This window comes from Suncus etruscus, chromosome 11 (genome assembly GCF_024139225.1).
Source record: "Suncus etruscus isolate mSunEtr1 chromosome 11, mSunEtr1.pri.cur, whole genome shotgun sequence".
In the NCBI taxonomy this organism is placed as follows: domain Eukaryota; kingdom Metazoa; phylum Chordata; class Mammalia; order Eulipotyphla; family Soricidae; genus Suncus; species Suncus etruscus.
In genome coordinates, this window is record NC_064858.1 from 51,411,739 (window position 1) to 51,428,909 (window position 17,171).

Here is a 17,171-nt window from a genome sequence, read left to right on the forward strand (position 1 = left end):
GATATGCATCAGGCAGGAGTCGAGTGTGCCATTGTCGGCTTTGCAGCTCACCTGGCAACAGGGCCCGACTAGCCATTGGGTGGATGTGCTGGCACTTTGAGGAAATTCTTTGGTTTTGTGTGGCAGTTTGGGCACTCGGGCTCAAAAAGGTTATCCATCTAGAATCTAGGCTGTATGAATAATGCCTTTAAGATTTCAGTATTTTGGATGCTTTGACATATGAGAGTTTGTTGACCAGCACAGACTTCCTTTCCCAGTTCCTAGAAAAGGGAGGAGAAAAGGAGGGTGGGAGAGAGGAAAAAAGAGAGAAAGGCATAGAAAGAGGGTGGAGGACGGGAGGAGGGAGAGAGAAAGAGAGTAAGAAAATGAGGAAAAGTGATAATAAGATGAGAAGAGAAAAGAGAAGAGAAAGATTTCTGCATTACATTCCACTCCTGCACTCCTGGGCCCCTTTACTTTTTCTATTGAAATAATACAGGGCTCGATATTACTCTAACATTCTCACCACCAAAGTGTAATGAATGGGCTTCCTTTTTTTTTTTTTTTTTTTGGTTTTGGGTCACACCTGGCAGTGCTCAAGGGTTACTCCTAGCAGGCTCAGGGGACCATATGGGATGCTGGGATTCGAACCACCATCCTTCTGCATGCAAGGCAAACACCCTGCCTCCATGCTATCTCTCCAGCCCCTGATGATTGGACTTCTTTATTGGGCTCTTGCACTCTGGATTGTGCCCTTCACCCTGAGATAGCTATTAGACTACTAGCAGCATCCATGGTAATGATTTGAACCAACCAGTACTGAACTCACAGTAGCCACATCCCTACTTTGCTCTTGCATCCTGGATCCTGGGCCTCTCCTAGATGATCCTGCCATCATGGTGTACCCCAACTCTTGGAAAATGTCTGTAGTTCCAGTGACTGTTTCCTATCTGTCCTCTTCATTAAAACCTCCATTTCAGAACATTATCCTTTACCCCCTAGTGCCTCTTTGCCTGAATTCAGCTAGACTGGGGAAGGTAGTGAGTGCTCAAGCTTCAATTGTCCAGGACCTTCTTCTTTATTTCTTTTCTGTTCCTTCCCTTCAAGGTCATTAGGGATCATAGTTTCATCATTGGCATCATGATCATCTGAACTTCCTCTGTGATTTTTTTTCTGCGTCACACCTAACAGTGTTCATGGACTGTTCTCAGATGTGGGCACTCTGCAATGCTCAAAGAATCATTTGCTGTCAGGGATCAAACCTGGGCCTCCTGCATGCAAAGCTTACTTTTGGCCTGGCCTGCAGGATTATTTTTCCTGGCACCTCCTTGAAGGAATTTCATTTCTTGGGGTAAACCTTTTGATCTCTAAATTTCTGAGTTTCTTCATCAATGCAGTTAAACCGATTTTGGTGGCCTCCTAAATCATCCTAGTACTTTAGTCCCACATAAGCTATTTCCCCTTGCATTTTCCAGCTCGCAGTCTGGGATATTACCAGTGCATTTGATTTCCACAGGAACTCCAAGTACAGATCATGTTAAGTTGAACAGATTGTGTTAAAGCCAGTGTGCTCTCTGCTTCCTGCCTGATTCAACTCGAGGATGTGCCATCCCCACTCAGAGGCTCGGCTGCCGCTGCCTTCACAGCCTCCCTGGGAGCGGAACAGCTTGCTCTCTCTCCTGTTATATTAAATACAGACTTAAAAAACAAAAGGTCAAAGCAGCATTTCTGTCAAAACAGCATCAGCTTCACAAGTTCTTTTTCACAGAATTGATGTTTATTGGGAAAAGGAGCACTTCAATATTATGAAGCACGGAGTCATCTGGCTCAACGTCTTCTCCACAGTTTTTCTTTAGAGTAATAGTTTAGATGGCAGCACAAGAGCTAGGCCATGCAAAACTGATCTCCTTTGTTTTCTATTTTTAATAATAATTTTTATTGTGGCCAAAAAGTGAATAAAAAATATTTCACAGTAATGTTTAAAGTATATAGTGGCAATGAATCAGGACCATTCCCACCACCAGAGTTGTCCTCTCTCCACCCCTTTTCCGAGCATGTGTCCCATATCTCTTCCCCCCCACCCACCCCGCCCCTAGAGTGCTAGTGTAACTACTCCTCTCTGTGTATAGCTTTTTGTAGATAGGGTATCAATTCTGTTGTTGTTGACTTTGGGTTTGGTGTTTAAGTCTGGTAATATTTTAATTCCAGTCAATGTTCATATGGCTGTTTGGTCCTGGTATCGTTCATTTTTATTTCCCCCCTCAATTCATGAGGCAGAAACAAGATGATTCAAGTTGTGTGGCTCTGCTAGAAGAAGACAAAAAAGGAATAAAAACATAAAACAACAACAAAAAAAACCCAACAGTTTAAAAAAATAAAGACAGCAACTACCCCCCCCAAAAAAAAGCACCCAACAGCAAAAAAAAAAAAAATCACCATATAATAACCACAAGAGGAAGAAAGAAAAGAAAGAAAAAAGAAGAAAGAGGAAAAGTAAAAAAAAAAAAGGAGTATGCTGGTGTGGCAAGGTTTTATGCTTCACACACACCCTTTTTTTTGCATAGGCACAGTAAGTATTGGGGAAGTAAGAAAGGGAATTCTCTTGGCCTAAGAGATTCAGGGTTTCTCTGCCCTTGAAGCATACTGTCATGGGAACAACTACTACCTCTGTACATGCTCATTACCACACCCCAAGGTCTTTTTTATGGTGCCAAGAAACTTTCTGCTCAGTTGTGGATAATAGAACCAGGCCTCTATAGCTAGAGATCTTGGTATTTGCACAGGTCATAGGACAAAGTCTAGGATAGAGTCTTTATGGTTCTAAAAGTTCTGTTCCATCATTGTTATAATCAGTCTTCTGTAATAAGTGGTCTTGGTTTTTGCTCAGATCCTAGGCCAAAGCCTAGGATAGAGTCTTCATTATGGTTTCAGAAGTTCTGCTCAGTCTCAGTTGTCAAAATCGGACCTCTGTAATTAGAGATCTTGATTTTTGTACAAGTCCTAGGCTGAAGCCTAAGGTAGGGTTTTTCTTATTGGTCCCAGGATAAGTTCTGACCAGTCATGGTTGTCAAAGTCAGTCTTCTGTAGTTAGTACTCTTGGTTTTTGCAAGATCAAAGGGCAACATGTCTTCTGATTTTATCTTACTATTAGGTGATGTGATAGGACAACCTGCTCTTAGATCAAGTTGTTGTCATTTTCTCGTTGTCTGGATGTCATATCAGAACTGGCACAAGTTAGTGCCAGAGTGGTGTTAGAAATTTCTCAGGGGAGTTGGTTCCTGGTGTTGTTGCAGGGAACTATATCAGTTCTACGTCTGGGATCTGGGGTTTGGGGTTGGGCAAACACTGTCCAATCTCAGGGAGACTGAGTTGTGTCCACATGACACATGTTCAGGGTGGGAGGCATCCCTATATTATAAAATGTATGAATGAGTTCTTACCCCTAGAAGATAAGATATTGTTTTATGCATAAGGTTTCCCCATTTTTACTGTGCCTATACAAAAGCGTATGGTATCATATTATATTGCTTGTGCATTTGGGGGTAAGAATGACAGGTTACACAATTTCTGTGCTCTGGTTTTGACCTGAGCTCTTATCCCAGGCAAGACTTTTTCTTCTCAGTTTTCATACCAAGCAGAACCAAAGCAGGTGAAGTTAAAGAAAAAAATATATTTATATATAATATATAATAGAAGAAATAAATAAAACTGAATTTTTTAAAAGTAATTAAAGAAAAAAGTGATGGAGGATGCTACTTTTATAAAACTAATCTCCTTTGTGAGCACCTTGGCTGTGTAGATGGGGACGGGGTGCATGCAATTTGAAGTTATCTAAATGGAACAAGAAATAAACATGTTTTTTTGACTTTATTTTTTCCCATTAGTGGCTTTTTAGAAGCTTGGGCTTTTAAGATTTCAAAGTACATTACAAATTGTACAATGGGGGTGAAGACTATTTCATTTAATGTTTTTAGGCTGTCTTATATTTTAAGCAAATATTTACTGAGCATTATTAATGTACAAGAGTCACCATGGGGTAAGGGGGGTGGAGAATGGGAATATGATAGGGACTCTGTTACTGACTCTGTTCTCAAAGAAACTGTTATCTGGTTGGGGAAAGCACAACTGTATAATTCTTTTTTTCTGATTTTAACAAAATCTGGAAGATGAGTACTATTATTTATAACTAACATATATATGAATTGCCTCATTGATGTGATTGATATTTTATTACTAAGCAGCATAATTTGAAATAAAAAACATGAAAATTGGCATACCATTGAGATAGGAGGTTTTCTTGGGTACATGGTATCAATATAATTTTCTTATGTTTCTTTCTGGGAATAGAATCACTATCACAATCGTTGCCAATAAGAACTTGGACTCAGGAGAAAGGCTTCAGATTTTGTTCCCCTGAGCAAGTCATTGAACTTCTCTGGGCTTCCATTTTCCAGTACTAACACAGAGATAAGTCTCAAGTTCACTAACTTGTTGTAGAGTGAAGCAAGTAAAACTGACCCTATGTTTGGGAGGTACCAAGTCTAATTCAGAGAGTGCTGTGGGTGTTCACCACTTTCAGTCTCATTCTTTCCCCCAACAACTCTTGTGAGAACTTTCAGAAGCTAGGCCATGGTTTTTTCCCAGCCCCATATTCTCAGCATTGTTAAAACATCCTGCTTCATTCAGAGGAAGAATTAGGCCTTGTTTTTAGAAGGGAGAGTCAAAAGAGAACCATATCTTTTCATCCCAAACCTGCCATGCTCATTTCACATTCCTGAAGTCCATAAGTATACTACCTGCCCCAGATTTCTTACAAATCCTGTACAGAGTCTGACATCTTACAACTGAAAAAGTTCAGAACCTGAAGGGAGCCTCACATATTGTCTAATTATACTGCCATGTTGTTTCAGAGGATCACAGGTCAGGCCCCAAGATACACAGGGACTCTTTCAAATGGCCTGGTGGCAGTAAGACTGGCCCCCCTACTCAGTCCTTGAGCTGTTTCATTCTGCAGTCCTGGGCCACTGCTCTGGGAGTGGAGTTTGGACCTGGGCTTATTCCTGGCTCTGTGGTCAGGGATCCCTCCTGCAGGGAACCATATGTGGTGTCAGTAATCAAACCTGGGTCAGCTTCATGCAAGGCAAGTACAAGCAGTACCATACCCAATGTACTATCAACACCCAGAAGAAAATATTTTAAAACCTTTAGATGTTTATCTGCTCGCAACCTCATTGACAGAAACCCAAAATTATTTTATAGAGTATTATGACATTTTAGAACTGGGTCTTGAGAGTTTTCCTTGATTTAAGCAACAAGTAAACATTGACATTTGAAAAGTACTATTATAGTTTATTGAAATATCTGTTTATTTTTCTTTAGATGTGAAAAACCAGAGATCACCACAGTTCTTAATATATATTATATATATGCTTATTGTTAGGGATTCTTGGTGGCATGTAGGCTTTTAATAATAAACTTTGTATGCTCATTTTTCTCTCCCATCCAATGGCTTTCTTTAGGACATTCCATGGCCAAACAATGTCAAAATAGTAGAATGAAAGACTCCTCTAGGTGGTTACCTTCTCTTCATATTCTTCAGACAGCCCTGAAACTCTGTAGGATATCGGGGACAGAAGAACATGAGGTGGAAGCTGAAATCCTTTTTCAGAAAGGTATGCAATATTATTAGAGTTCAGAACTGTGTCCAAGTTTACAGATTCTTTCCTTCTCTCATTAAGAATAGGCTTCTTATAAGTTGTGTACCTGACTTTATAAAACACAGATTTTTACAATGGGCATACAGATGACAAGCACACAAATGTTCATGCTAAACAATTTCAGATAAAGAGAACTCTACACTTTCAATTTATCTGGAAAGAAAAAAGTGCTATAACTTTTCCTTTCTTTGTTTATATAATTTTAATGCCTTTATTATACATGTTTGAATAAACTATATTAGCATTTGCCATTCAGCTTTAGAGAATATTTGGGAGATATTTTCAAGCATAATTTTATAACCTAACTAAGCATTTAAGATGAGAGAACGGTCTTCCAAGGCCCTGCACAGGAGCCTTTTGGAAGCCAGTTAGATTGGCACTTAAATATGATGGCCCAAGAATATGGTTCTCTTCAGGCCACTGGAAATGGCATCACCTATGCCTCACTATTGGTGCCTCCGAGTCTCCAGGCAGCAGCTCAGGCTTACTCAGAGTTCCATGTTGTTATAAGAATTGAATCAGGTTCAGCCACATGCCAGTCATGTGTCTTAAGTCCTATTTTGTTTTTCTGGACCCATATCTTTCCAGTTTATTAAAATACAACTACTTTAACTTAGTAGTAATAGCATGCCTATATTTTAAACATGTAATATATTTAATTAGTATATTGGAAAATACTGTGGTCTATTTAGCTACAAGCAAATGATGATGATGATGATGGTTATTGTTATTCATTGAGCTGCAGCAGTCAGTAGCCAGACTCTAGTCAGTATTTCATAGCTCCTAATGCTAATTCTGATGATAGCTTTAGAAAGCAGGCATGAGGGATCCTGGCTGGCCAGTGAGGAAGACGTGATACAGTCTGGACTAGTAAAGTTCCAGAAGTCTACAACTCAGCTATTAACCTACTATGGCCAGTCACCCTGAAGTGAGCCTCATGCTAGGTGTGACTTTGTGATTTTTCCACCTGCTGTATCAAAATGGCGCATTATTTTTCAAAGTGGTTACAAGATTTCCTTACTTGCCACATTTGCTACTGTGGTGCTTCTCTATTGCCTCCATCTGGATGCCATGGCTCTCCATGAGAGCTTGGAACACTGTGTGAGCTAGAATACGAAACACTAAAGTGGTAACTTTCAGACACTCGCTTTCAGACTTAAAATAGAGGGCTTTTACTTTCTGTGACAGTGCATGGAGAAAAGGAGAAAAAGAATATAGAAGGCAGTGAGCATTGTGAGTTGGAGGAACAGTTGCATGGGAAATGCCAAAGAGGGAACAGTTCAGTCAAGGGAGCCTTGAGAGAAGGTCTGAGACAAGGAAAGGGCAAAAGGTATTTCTCCACTGACCTATCTTCTGGTGAGAAACAAGAGACAGAGGAGGCCGAAGGATCTGAGCATATTGAGCTCTCTCGACTTCCCACTCTGAAACAAATATTATCTTGTAGCTTTCAGAAACAGGGAAACATCATTGTATCTTTTTTGTTTTCAGGCAAAATAGAACGTCAGATGTTTATGGAAGAGAGATCTTCAACTTCAAAATTTGAGAGTTTATTTGAAGCTATACAGCTAAGTTTGAAAAATGATCAAAACTCAGGGTAAAAAACTTTACTCCATTTTCCTAACCATACACCTATTTGGGTTTTAGTTCTGTCTAACAGTATATTGAATAGCCAATATCTAGAGGTATTAGAGAACTTTCTTGCACAGTTAGTACACTGATGTTTGTTGACATCTTTGTATTGCTTGAGCCTGTTCCCTAAACCCATGGTCTCATCAACAGGGTATCATGGTAATATTCTTGACATTAAATATATACTATCTAGACTGAGATTAATTTTGTGTCAGTCTTAGGTTACAGGAAACCTCCCTTGGATGTGAAACCGTATCTACAAAGAATTCCTAGGGATACTCACTAGTCAACAGCACCAGAACCAGAAAACTTAGTACTATATACAACTCACTTCAGATCTGAGTGTCAGCCACCATAATTATGACTGAACTCATCCAAGTAGCTCCAGTTTATGGCTTTGACACTTTCTGAAAAACCTTGTATTTCTTTCAGTTTTAATTAGTGTAGGATGGTAGAGAGAAAGAGGGTGGTTTTCAAGACAGCTTTCTCTGGTCCAAACCTTGCTTGATTTTTTTTTTTTTTAGTATATTGTGTGCTAAATACTCCAGAAAGATCTTGATGCTGGGCTTCATAGCAGCTATGCCATTGAATGTTGCCAGCACAGGACTAGCTAGAATACTCAGCCTTTCAAGTCTCTCTTTTTAGTAGGTAGAAAAATAGCAATGTCTATACTAAAAAGATTGTGAAAAGCAAGTGGAGTTTGGAACCAATACTAGTTTCTTGCACTTTTACCTTGTGTTAGCTCAGAAGTAGTTGGCAAATGATTTTAAGTGGTGAAGTTTTTTAATAAAATGCTATATTGTTTTAGGTTGATAAGAGACTCCTACCTAGAGATGGCCATATTGTTTCTGCACTTAATGAAGTCAAAGAGCAAGCTCTCAGTGTCGCCACTACCATCTGTGGTAATAAAACATTTCTGTCCTAGAAATTTAAGTTAATTGCCTTTGAGCTTGCTATTTTTAGCAATACTATATTATTAAATCATGAAACTATTTTTGTCTGTGATTTGGATACATTATTTCTTAATAGTTATATATTTATAACTCTTTAGATAATTTGTTTAGTATCTAGAAACACATTTATGACAACTATTTTTGCCTGTAAAAATGTTATTCATGAAACGTAAGTGTATATAAATATTAGGCATTAGTTTTTATTGGAAAATTGCAAGAAATGAAACATTGGTAAAGTAGATGAATGATTCTTTTGAGTATGTCCTTAAGAATGGAATTTCTGGATCATATATCAACCCTTAGGTTTATCTCTGGTCTTCTGTCAAATAGGTTCCATAGTGAGTGGTCTCAAGTTCTATTCCTGTCAACAGTGTATGAGACCAATTTCTAAGCATTCCTCTAACTATTCTCATTATTTGGCTATCGTAATAGTTATGAAAGTGTCTTCTTGAGATTTTGATTTGCTGTTTCCTGAGAGTTAATAATCTTAAGATACTTTTATGTGCCTATCAGACACTTGTTTACTTACTTGATAAAATCTTTTTTATCTTTTGTTTATTTATTTTTTTGACTTCTCAAATTCTTTTAATCATAAATTTAGGTATTTATATAGGTTCCAAATACCAATGTATTAACAAATATGTAGATTTTAAAATAAAATGAGATACATCATTTATTTACATGTACAATAGAATCTAAACTCTATTTGATATCTATCATTAATTACATTTAATGTTAAAGGAAAACTTTGTTTTCAATCTCATCTTTCTTTTTTTTTAAATAAATAATTTTTATTTAAACACCATAATTACAAACATGATTGTAGTTTGGTTTCAGTGATAAAAAGAACACCGCCCTTCACCAGTGCAACATACCCATCACCGATGCTCCCATTTTCCTCCTCCCCACCCCGTGCCTGTATTTGAGACAGGCTTTCTACTTCCCTCACTCATTGACAAAATTGTAAGAGTGTGCATATAACTATTTTAGTACCTTTCAGAGATATGATAATATGTATATATATTATTGAAAGAGAGTCTAGATATAATTTAATTTGTAAGTTATTAATATTAACTTTAACTAAATTATATCTTAATTTTAATTATATTTAAATTATATCTTAATTCAAATTTATAATTTTTTATATTTTAAATATTTATATGTCTTTTGTTGGCATAGCTCTTCCCATGATTAGTTCCAGTTGAGGATTTTTCTCAAGTTTCTCTTAGAAGCTTTATAGGTGTGGCTTTTGTGTTTAGATTTATATTCTATTTTGAATTTCAATATGTGTAAAGTATGAAGTAGTGCTCTAAATTAGTATTTTTGCACATAAATATTGAATAGTTGGGGTATTATTTGTTAAAACATTTTTCTTTCTTTTTTTTTTAATATGGAATGCTTCACGAATTTGCGTGTCATCCTTATGCAAGGGCCATGCTAATCTTTTCTGTATCGTTCCAATTTTTTTATATGTGCTGCCAAAGCGAGCATGAAACATTTTTTTCTTTTCATTAAATTACTTGGACACTTTTGTCAAAAATTGATTACTCCTGGATTCCCATGTTTATTCCATTGATTGATAGACCTATCTTTACAAGAATATAGGCTGTTGGTTATTAAAGATGTTAGTAAGTTTTAAAATTAGAAAATACTTGTCTGTGGGGAAGAGAAGCATAAAAGGAAAGTAAATACTTGTAAAACAACTGTGCCCTTCCTTCCTTCCTTCCTTCCTTCCTTCCTTCCTTTCTTCTTTCCTTCCTTCCTTCCTTCCTCCCTTCCTCCTTCCCTCCCTCTCTCTCTCCTTCCTTCCTTCCTTCCTTCCTTCCTTCCTTCCTTCCTTCCTTCCTTCCTTCCTTCCTTCCTTCCTTCCTTCCTTCCTTCCTTCCTTCCTTCCTTCCTTCCTTCCTCCCTCCCTCCCTCCCTCCCTCCCTCCCTCCCTCCCTCCCTCCCTCCCTCCCTCCCTCCCTCCCTCCTTTCTTTCTTTCTTTCTTTCTTTCTTTCTTTCTTTCTTTCTTTCTTTCTTTCTTTCTTTCTTTCTTTCTTTCTTTCTTTCTTTCTTTCTTTCTTTCTTTCTTTCTTTCTTTCTTTCTTCTTTTTTCTTTTCTTTTCTTTTCTTTCTTTCTTTTCCTTAATACTTTAATCTGTCTACCAAAAAGTCTCCATACTGGCTGTCCATGGCCATCCCCAGAAGAAGATGAACCCTGCCCAAGGTCATAAAGAAGATTATGTAAGGAAGGGATATAAGGAGGTTCTAGCTTTCTGATGATCTTTAAAATGATTGGCTAGGGGTACCTTCCTACTGTTTCCTGTGTCTGCTACCTTGTATGGCCAGCTTGGGGTGGTGTTAATGGAAATAGGCTTAGCATATAATGGTGCTCCTTGTGGTCCATGTGGCCTTTTACAAAATGGTATCTCTCCTTGTTCAGAACCCAGGCCCCAACATTCTATCCTCCTCTTATGGACCTAAGTCAAATCTTTGACTCTCCTTGAGGGGTTCCTCATTCTTGTCTTTACTTTGGGGCACATACTGGGACCTTAGCACAAGCATCTTAATCAGGGAGGTTTTCCTGGGTGATCAAACCACTGTTCATAATAGGTAGCAGAATCTTTTCATTGCCTTTCTTGCTCCTGCAAACTAGATTTCACCTGCTGCAGCGTCTCACTTGTGTCTCCTGACTTGTTAGCATAGAAACAACTTTGTTCCCCCAGAACCTATGTCTAATCCCTACCTGTTCTGGAGAGCAACTTCAGCTAAGGAGGCAACTGTTCTTCTAACATCCTGATAGAAAAATGGTATCTTCTCAGATCAGCTTCCACTTGTTGGGAGACTTGTTTAAGTTGCTTGTTTCCCTTGACAAGGGAGACCACTTTCACATCAGTTGCTGCAAGAGTTGGAATAAGGGGAATGGTCCTCTTCTGGTGGATCTAACTCTGCTCATCCTCTCTTACCAGGTATGACACCTAGGGTAGGAGAATGATCATGATGCAGAACGCATGTGGATTTACAAAAATAGTGGCAAACACACCTGGGGTTATTCCCTTAATACACACAAAGCCATGTTCAATTCAGTCCCCAATGGGGACTTCTTGCACATGTAGCTATATTGGCCTCTACAGTTTCACTGCAATAGTCAAGATAAGGGAAGGGGACCTGGTGGCCCCTTCAGGGGTAGATAAGAGGCACATGCCTATGCCAGTTGTTGTCTGAACCATTGCCCCCATTATCTCTGTAGGAGGTCTAGACTGTTCAAACAGTCTTTGGCCAGCCCCAGCTGGATGTCATTGAGGAAAAGGCAGGTTGTTTTTATGGTCCTGAGTGCCTCTTCCCCTTCAGTTATTGGCCCAAGAAGAGGTCCAGGGTTGTGGGACTTACATTGGCACCTTAAGGCAGTGTTTAGCTGCTGACTCCCTCCTTCTTATTTGCCTAAACTGATGCTTCCCTATCAGACATTAGGTTGGGCAATTCTCTTAAAGGCCCTACTGATATTTGGACCAGACAGCTCTGGTTAACAGTATGCTGTTTCTTTTTAAACTTGCTTTCACTTCTTTGAGTCCTTTGCATTTTCAGGTACCATATTAGCACCTTCATGTTAATTTATGCAAAAAGAAAGCCATGTAATTTTGGTAAGGATTACGTTGAATATAAAAATTGGGAAAAGTACCACTTTAACAATATTTGTTAATTTATTTAGATGTTAATTTCTCTTAACAATAATTCTATATTTAACAGTATAAATCTTGTACATCTTAGATCTTATATTCATTGTGAATGAAATTTTCCCATTTTAGTTCAGTTGTTCATTGATGGTATATAGACATAATTAATTATGAGTATTGAATTAATATTCTGTGGACTTGATTCTTGCCCTATATGTTCTAAATTTGTGTGTGAATTGTTATTTCTCTGCATAAAATATATTATCTTCTACAAATGAAGAACATTCATTATTAATCTAGATAAAATTTTTCTTTTGCCTCAGTTTATAGGAAAGCAACTTCTATATGTCGTTGAAAGCCTATTCCATCTAAATAAATACCCACCAAATTCTCTACAGCACTTAATTTTTATATTCTGAGTTCTAGCTAACCTTAACCTCAGTAAAACCTTCCCTTCAGTTGAGAATGAATTCTTAAAATTTGCTTAATTACATTAGACCAAGTTAATAATATTCTGTATTCATCACTTAGTAGCTTATATAATTAGCTTATAATCATATATATGAATAAAAGAGCTTATTACACCATTTCCCAGAATTTAAGTAGGTAAATTTCCCAAGATCAAATAGTAGGTTGGCAAGGTCTTCATAGAGACCAAGTAGCTTCATTATACCGAATGAGTAGGACATTCCTATTTGGGGACAGTGGTTCGTTGCTTGGGTTTCCCTGAGCATGTAATTCCAGATATCATTTTCTGCCAATTTTAATATTTGAACTGGAAGAGGCTATATTTATACTTTGTAGTTTCTGCTCTAGCAAAAGCATTACTCACCGACTTTTCTTTTACTGGGATATAGAGTAGCAAGAATAAAAGAAATAATTTTGTGATTATTTTATTCTTCCATTTGATTGGAGATTAAACGATTGGCTAAAAGAGCAGAATAAAAACTATAGTCAAGTAGTCTAATGGTAGTTAATTGTATCAAGATCAAGTAAGTCTTAAGAATTGCTTATTAATACTTATTTTACTTTTTGTTAGAAAATAAAATAGGCAGATATTATATTGCTGATGGAGTTTCTTTCTACTTATTTTTACAGTATTAACGGTCCTATATTTAAAACTGACTACATATACAAATAATAAAAAATCTACATTCGATATAAATTTTGCTTTTCTTTTGGAACTTTCTTATTACATATTTTTATAGTAATTTCCTAACAAGAAAAAGACCAGAGATAGTACAGTAGATAAGGCAACAGTCTTACATGCAGCTAACCTGGGGACAATCCCTAGTATCAGTTATGATCCCTGAAGCCTCACCAGGAGTGACCCCTGAGCACAAAGCCAGGAGTGAGCCTTGAACACTACCCAGTATGGCCACCCCATGAAGAAAGTCCCCACAGAATAAAAATAACATATACTCATCGAAAACTTTAATATATTCTTTTACTATCATCTTTACACAAAATGTGTTTAATTTATAGACCCTCTATTAAAATGGTAAATACTTTAAATAAATGCTCAAAATACCACTAGTGTTGTTAGCTTTATTGCTTAATGCAAATTTATTATAGAAAATAATAAGAATTATAATAGTCATACAAAGCTGAAATTCTTTTTTTTTTTTTTTTTTTTTTTGGTTTTTGGTTTTTGGGCCACACCCGGCGGTGCTCAGGGGTTACTCCTGGCTGTCTGCTCAGAAATAGCTCCTGGCAGGCACGGGGGACCATATGGGACACGGGGATTCGAACCAACCACCTTTGGTCCTGGATCGGCTGCTTGCAAGGCAAACACCGCTGTGCTATCTCTCCGGGCCCAAAGCTGAAATTCTTACTGTTAATAATTTTTCTGTTTTTGTATACCAGAAATGTATATGTGTATATATATATTTTAAAGGAATTTACTTTCATTTTATGTAGGCTTGGAGAGGGCCATGTGTTGATGGATGGGACTAGAACTTAGGGCCTTGTGTGTGTTCTCTATCCATTGAGCTATATACCTCACTCTGCAATCTACTGAATATTTACCATCTATTCCATACTACACATATTTATCATGCATGTATATGTAAACAACCCATTTTTCTTTATCCATTTACCATTATTCACTTAAATTGTCTCCATGTCTCTGATATAAAGAATGCTTTAATGAGCACTGTTAATTCTTTGGAAATATAGTTTAGGTAGTTATAATATTCAAGTTTATGGTAGCAATGTACAAAATTATTGTATCCCACAACACCAAAGTATATATATGATTTCATACTAGTCTAATCTTCTTCCTTCTCCACTACCACTGCTCATGCACCATTAATGATTACTGGGCATTTCACTAAAATTCCATCTTCAGAAATGAGAAAAATGATTGTGAAAATTTATGATATCTTTATTTCTATCATAACATTTTTGCTGTATTTTTTAGGTTCCTGTCAGAAGGCACAGTTCTCTGAAAGATCAACTAGGAAATAGAGTAGAAATGTACAGTTCATTGGCCTGGATTGCAATAAGAGCCGCCACACAGGTATGTGTGATATTGAATAGTTTTTTTTTACTGTTGTACCAGGTGTTATCTTATGACCTAGTAAGGCAACACAGTGTTTTATTTAAACAAGTCAAAGAAAACTCTGTCATTCATTGGGATTGATGCCAGCAGTGTTTCTTTGGGAAGCTAAGAGATGGTTTATAGTTTTAAATTTTTATTAGATTGGTCTTTAATGAAAATATTGGCAAATTCATATTTTAAATATTTTGTATTTTAACAAATTTTTGTCATTGCTAGATGTGGTAGAATATATAATGTCTTAACTCATTAAATTGCCTACAGTAATGATTTATTTGACTATGATATGTGTATATATATTGTATTTGGATAATATTTTATTTTAGGTCACCTTATGAATTTACCTTTCAATTTATTTTTATACTGGATATACTATAAATTGGTGAACATGTACTTATAAATTTTAATTTATTAATTGGAGGTGAGTGAAGCTGTGCTGGCAGTTAACCTACATTTTGGAAAGAAGAATGCTAGAATTGATAAAGCTAATCAAGACACATTACCAACTATTCCAGAATTTGCCACTATGGATCTTTTCTCATCCTACACAGATTATTTACTTGGTATGTTTGAATCTTTATGTAATTTACATAAACTTGTTATGTGTGAATATGTAATTATAATTTCAGAGGCTTACTTGAAATGTGTTTTGGTGTTAAGTTTATAGAGAATAATGGTCTGAGTGACCACTGAGTGAGAATAGAGATCTGCAAGCCTAGTTTCTAGAACAAAAGAGGCTTCAGTTATTGTGTATGTATCTCTATGTATATATTTTATACATACATATAAACACTACTGACTCAATTACCTGCTATATTTCAGATGTTTAAAAATAAAAATCTTAATATGTTTATTTTATAGATTATATATATTGAGGTGGACATTTTGGGAATATTTAGTTGAGGGGCTCTGATTCTTGAAAATTTTTGCTCATTCTTTTTTTGGGGGGGTGGTTTGGGTCACACCCGGCAGCGCTCAGGAGTTACTCCTGGCTCTATGCTCAGAAATTGCTCCTGGCAGGCTCAGGGGACCATATGGGATACCGGATTTGAACCACCAACATTCTGCATTCAAGGCAAACACCTTGATGCTATATCTTCCATGCTATATACCTCCATGCTATATCTTCAGCTCTGCTCATTCTTATAGTCTTTAATGATTCCAGTAATTATTTTTATGAGCTACTTGTGAGGGAATGAGAGAAAGTATGTGCTTGCATGTGTGTCTTTTTCTCAACAACTATTATCAGCTTCTTTCATGCAACTTTGTGCATTTGATTTGTTGTTCTGTTTATGGAAAAATCTCATACTTCTTTCACATGCAGACATTAAATAGTAATATTTGTTGAATTAATGACTGAAAGTTTTCCCAAATTTAAACTTGATCTTACTATTATTTATTATTCCTTTGTTAGCAAACTATGGTATAAACCTTTAAGTTATATTAGTAGTAACACACATATTTAACAGTCACTTTTGTGTTTGTTTATTCATTTGGAAAAATTGTTTTATTTTTGAGGCATGCACACCTGGCTATATTCATAGCTTATTCCTGGTACCATGCTCTAGATTCACGCCTGGCTGTGCTCAGGGTACCATATATAGTCCTAGGAATTGAACCTGGGTCAGTTGCATACAAGAGAGTGCCTTATTTGCTGTACATTCTTTCTGGCCCTTGAAAAATATTCTTGTTGAGTACTTATGTTTAAGTATTGGTTTAGGCCAGTGGTGGGCAACCTTTTTTTTTTTTTCAACTGAGCCAAATCTTGCCAAAACCACGATTGAAATTTATTTTGAGAACCACACAGGGTGTGCACTGACAGAGGCTAGGAGCAGAGTCCTAACTCCTGGAGTGGCCGCCCGGCACACAGAAGAACCACATTAAAAAGTGTAAAGAGCTGCGTGTGGCTCGAGAGCCATGGCTTACCGACCACTGGTTTAGGCTCTTAAGAAGCAAGATGCCAGAGTCTTAGTTCCATGCTCATATTTCAGTAGTAATGTCTAATTTTTCTAGATAAGTAATGAGGCATAGGAGGCATATACTATGAGTATGTTCACATTAACCCACTGGGTATGAATGGTCTTGTAAAAGCCTCTATGTAGGCAGGCAGCATCCTATCTGCTAACATGCCAGTAAACTTAAGCTGGTCAAGTTGATCTGAGGAATAAGAACCTTTCTCTCCTGGTAGGTGGGGGAGGGGCATCTATCAGGTCAACCCTTTCAACTGAAATGTATGCCAAAGAAGTGTTTTATTTGGGAAGGAGTAGGGTCCTCAAAAGTGCTTGGAAGCCCTGAGCCTCCTGATATAATTGTAGTCAGTGTTATTGTAGTTTTCTGTTGGGTCCATGGGGCCTCCAGAATCATACCAGTGAGTACTCAGGAGTCTCTAGTATGGGGCATGGATTCCGATTCTCCACCTAAAATGTATGTACTCCAGTTCTTTAAACTATCTCCCCAGTGCCAAGGTACATTCTTATTTTTATACTTTTTTAATTTGTGTATGTGATCTTATTTCTGGTTTATAACCTGAACATAAGATTGAGTACATTACTTTGCTTAGCATCCTCCTGAATGGGCAAGTCTAGGGACCAACCAGGTCATTCTGGGATTGAATTTCACCTTTTACATGGGATTGAATTTCACCCTCATTCTCCCTGGCTCAGGTTCCCTGAATGT

At 37.2% G+C, this 17,171-nt stretch overlaps 1 protein-coding gene and 1 non-coding gene across 2 annotated transcripts in view; one reads left to right on the forward strand and one right to left on the reverse strand.

Moving 5' to 3' along the window:
• CFAP54 (cilia and flagella associated protein 54) overlaps nt 1-17,171 on the forward strand; it is a 443,326-nt gene that overhangs the window by 336,317 nt on the left and 89,838 nt on the right. The window contains exons 57-61 of the mRNA XM_049782938.1: nt 5,499-5,651; nt 7,185-7,290; nt 8,134-8,227; nt 14,358-14,456; nt 14,917-15,058. Of these exons, the coding sequence (XP_049638895.1) occupies nt 5,499-5,651; nt 7,185-7,290; nt 8,134-8,227; nt 14,358-14,456; nt 14,917-15,058 (594 nt within the window). The remainder of the gene's footprint in view (nt 1-5,498; nt 5,652-7,184; nt 7,291-8,133; nt 8,228-14,357; nt 14,457-14,916; nt 15,059-17,171) is intronic.
• Nucleotides 9,663-9,769, reverse strand: LOC126023601 (U6 spliceosomal RNA). The gene has a single exon (XR_007500714.1). It is a non-coding gene; the product is annotated as a U6 spliceosomal RNA (small nuclear RNA).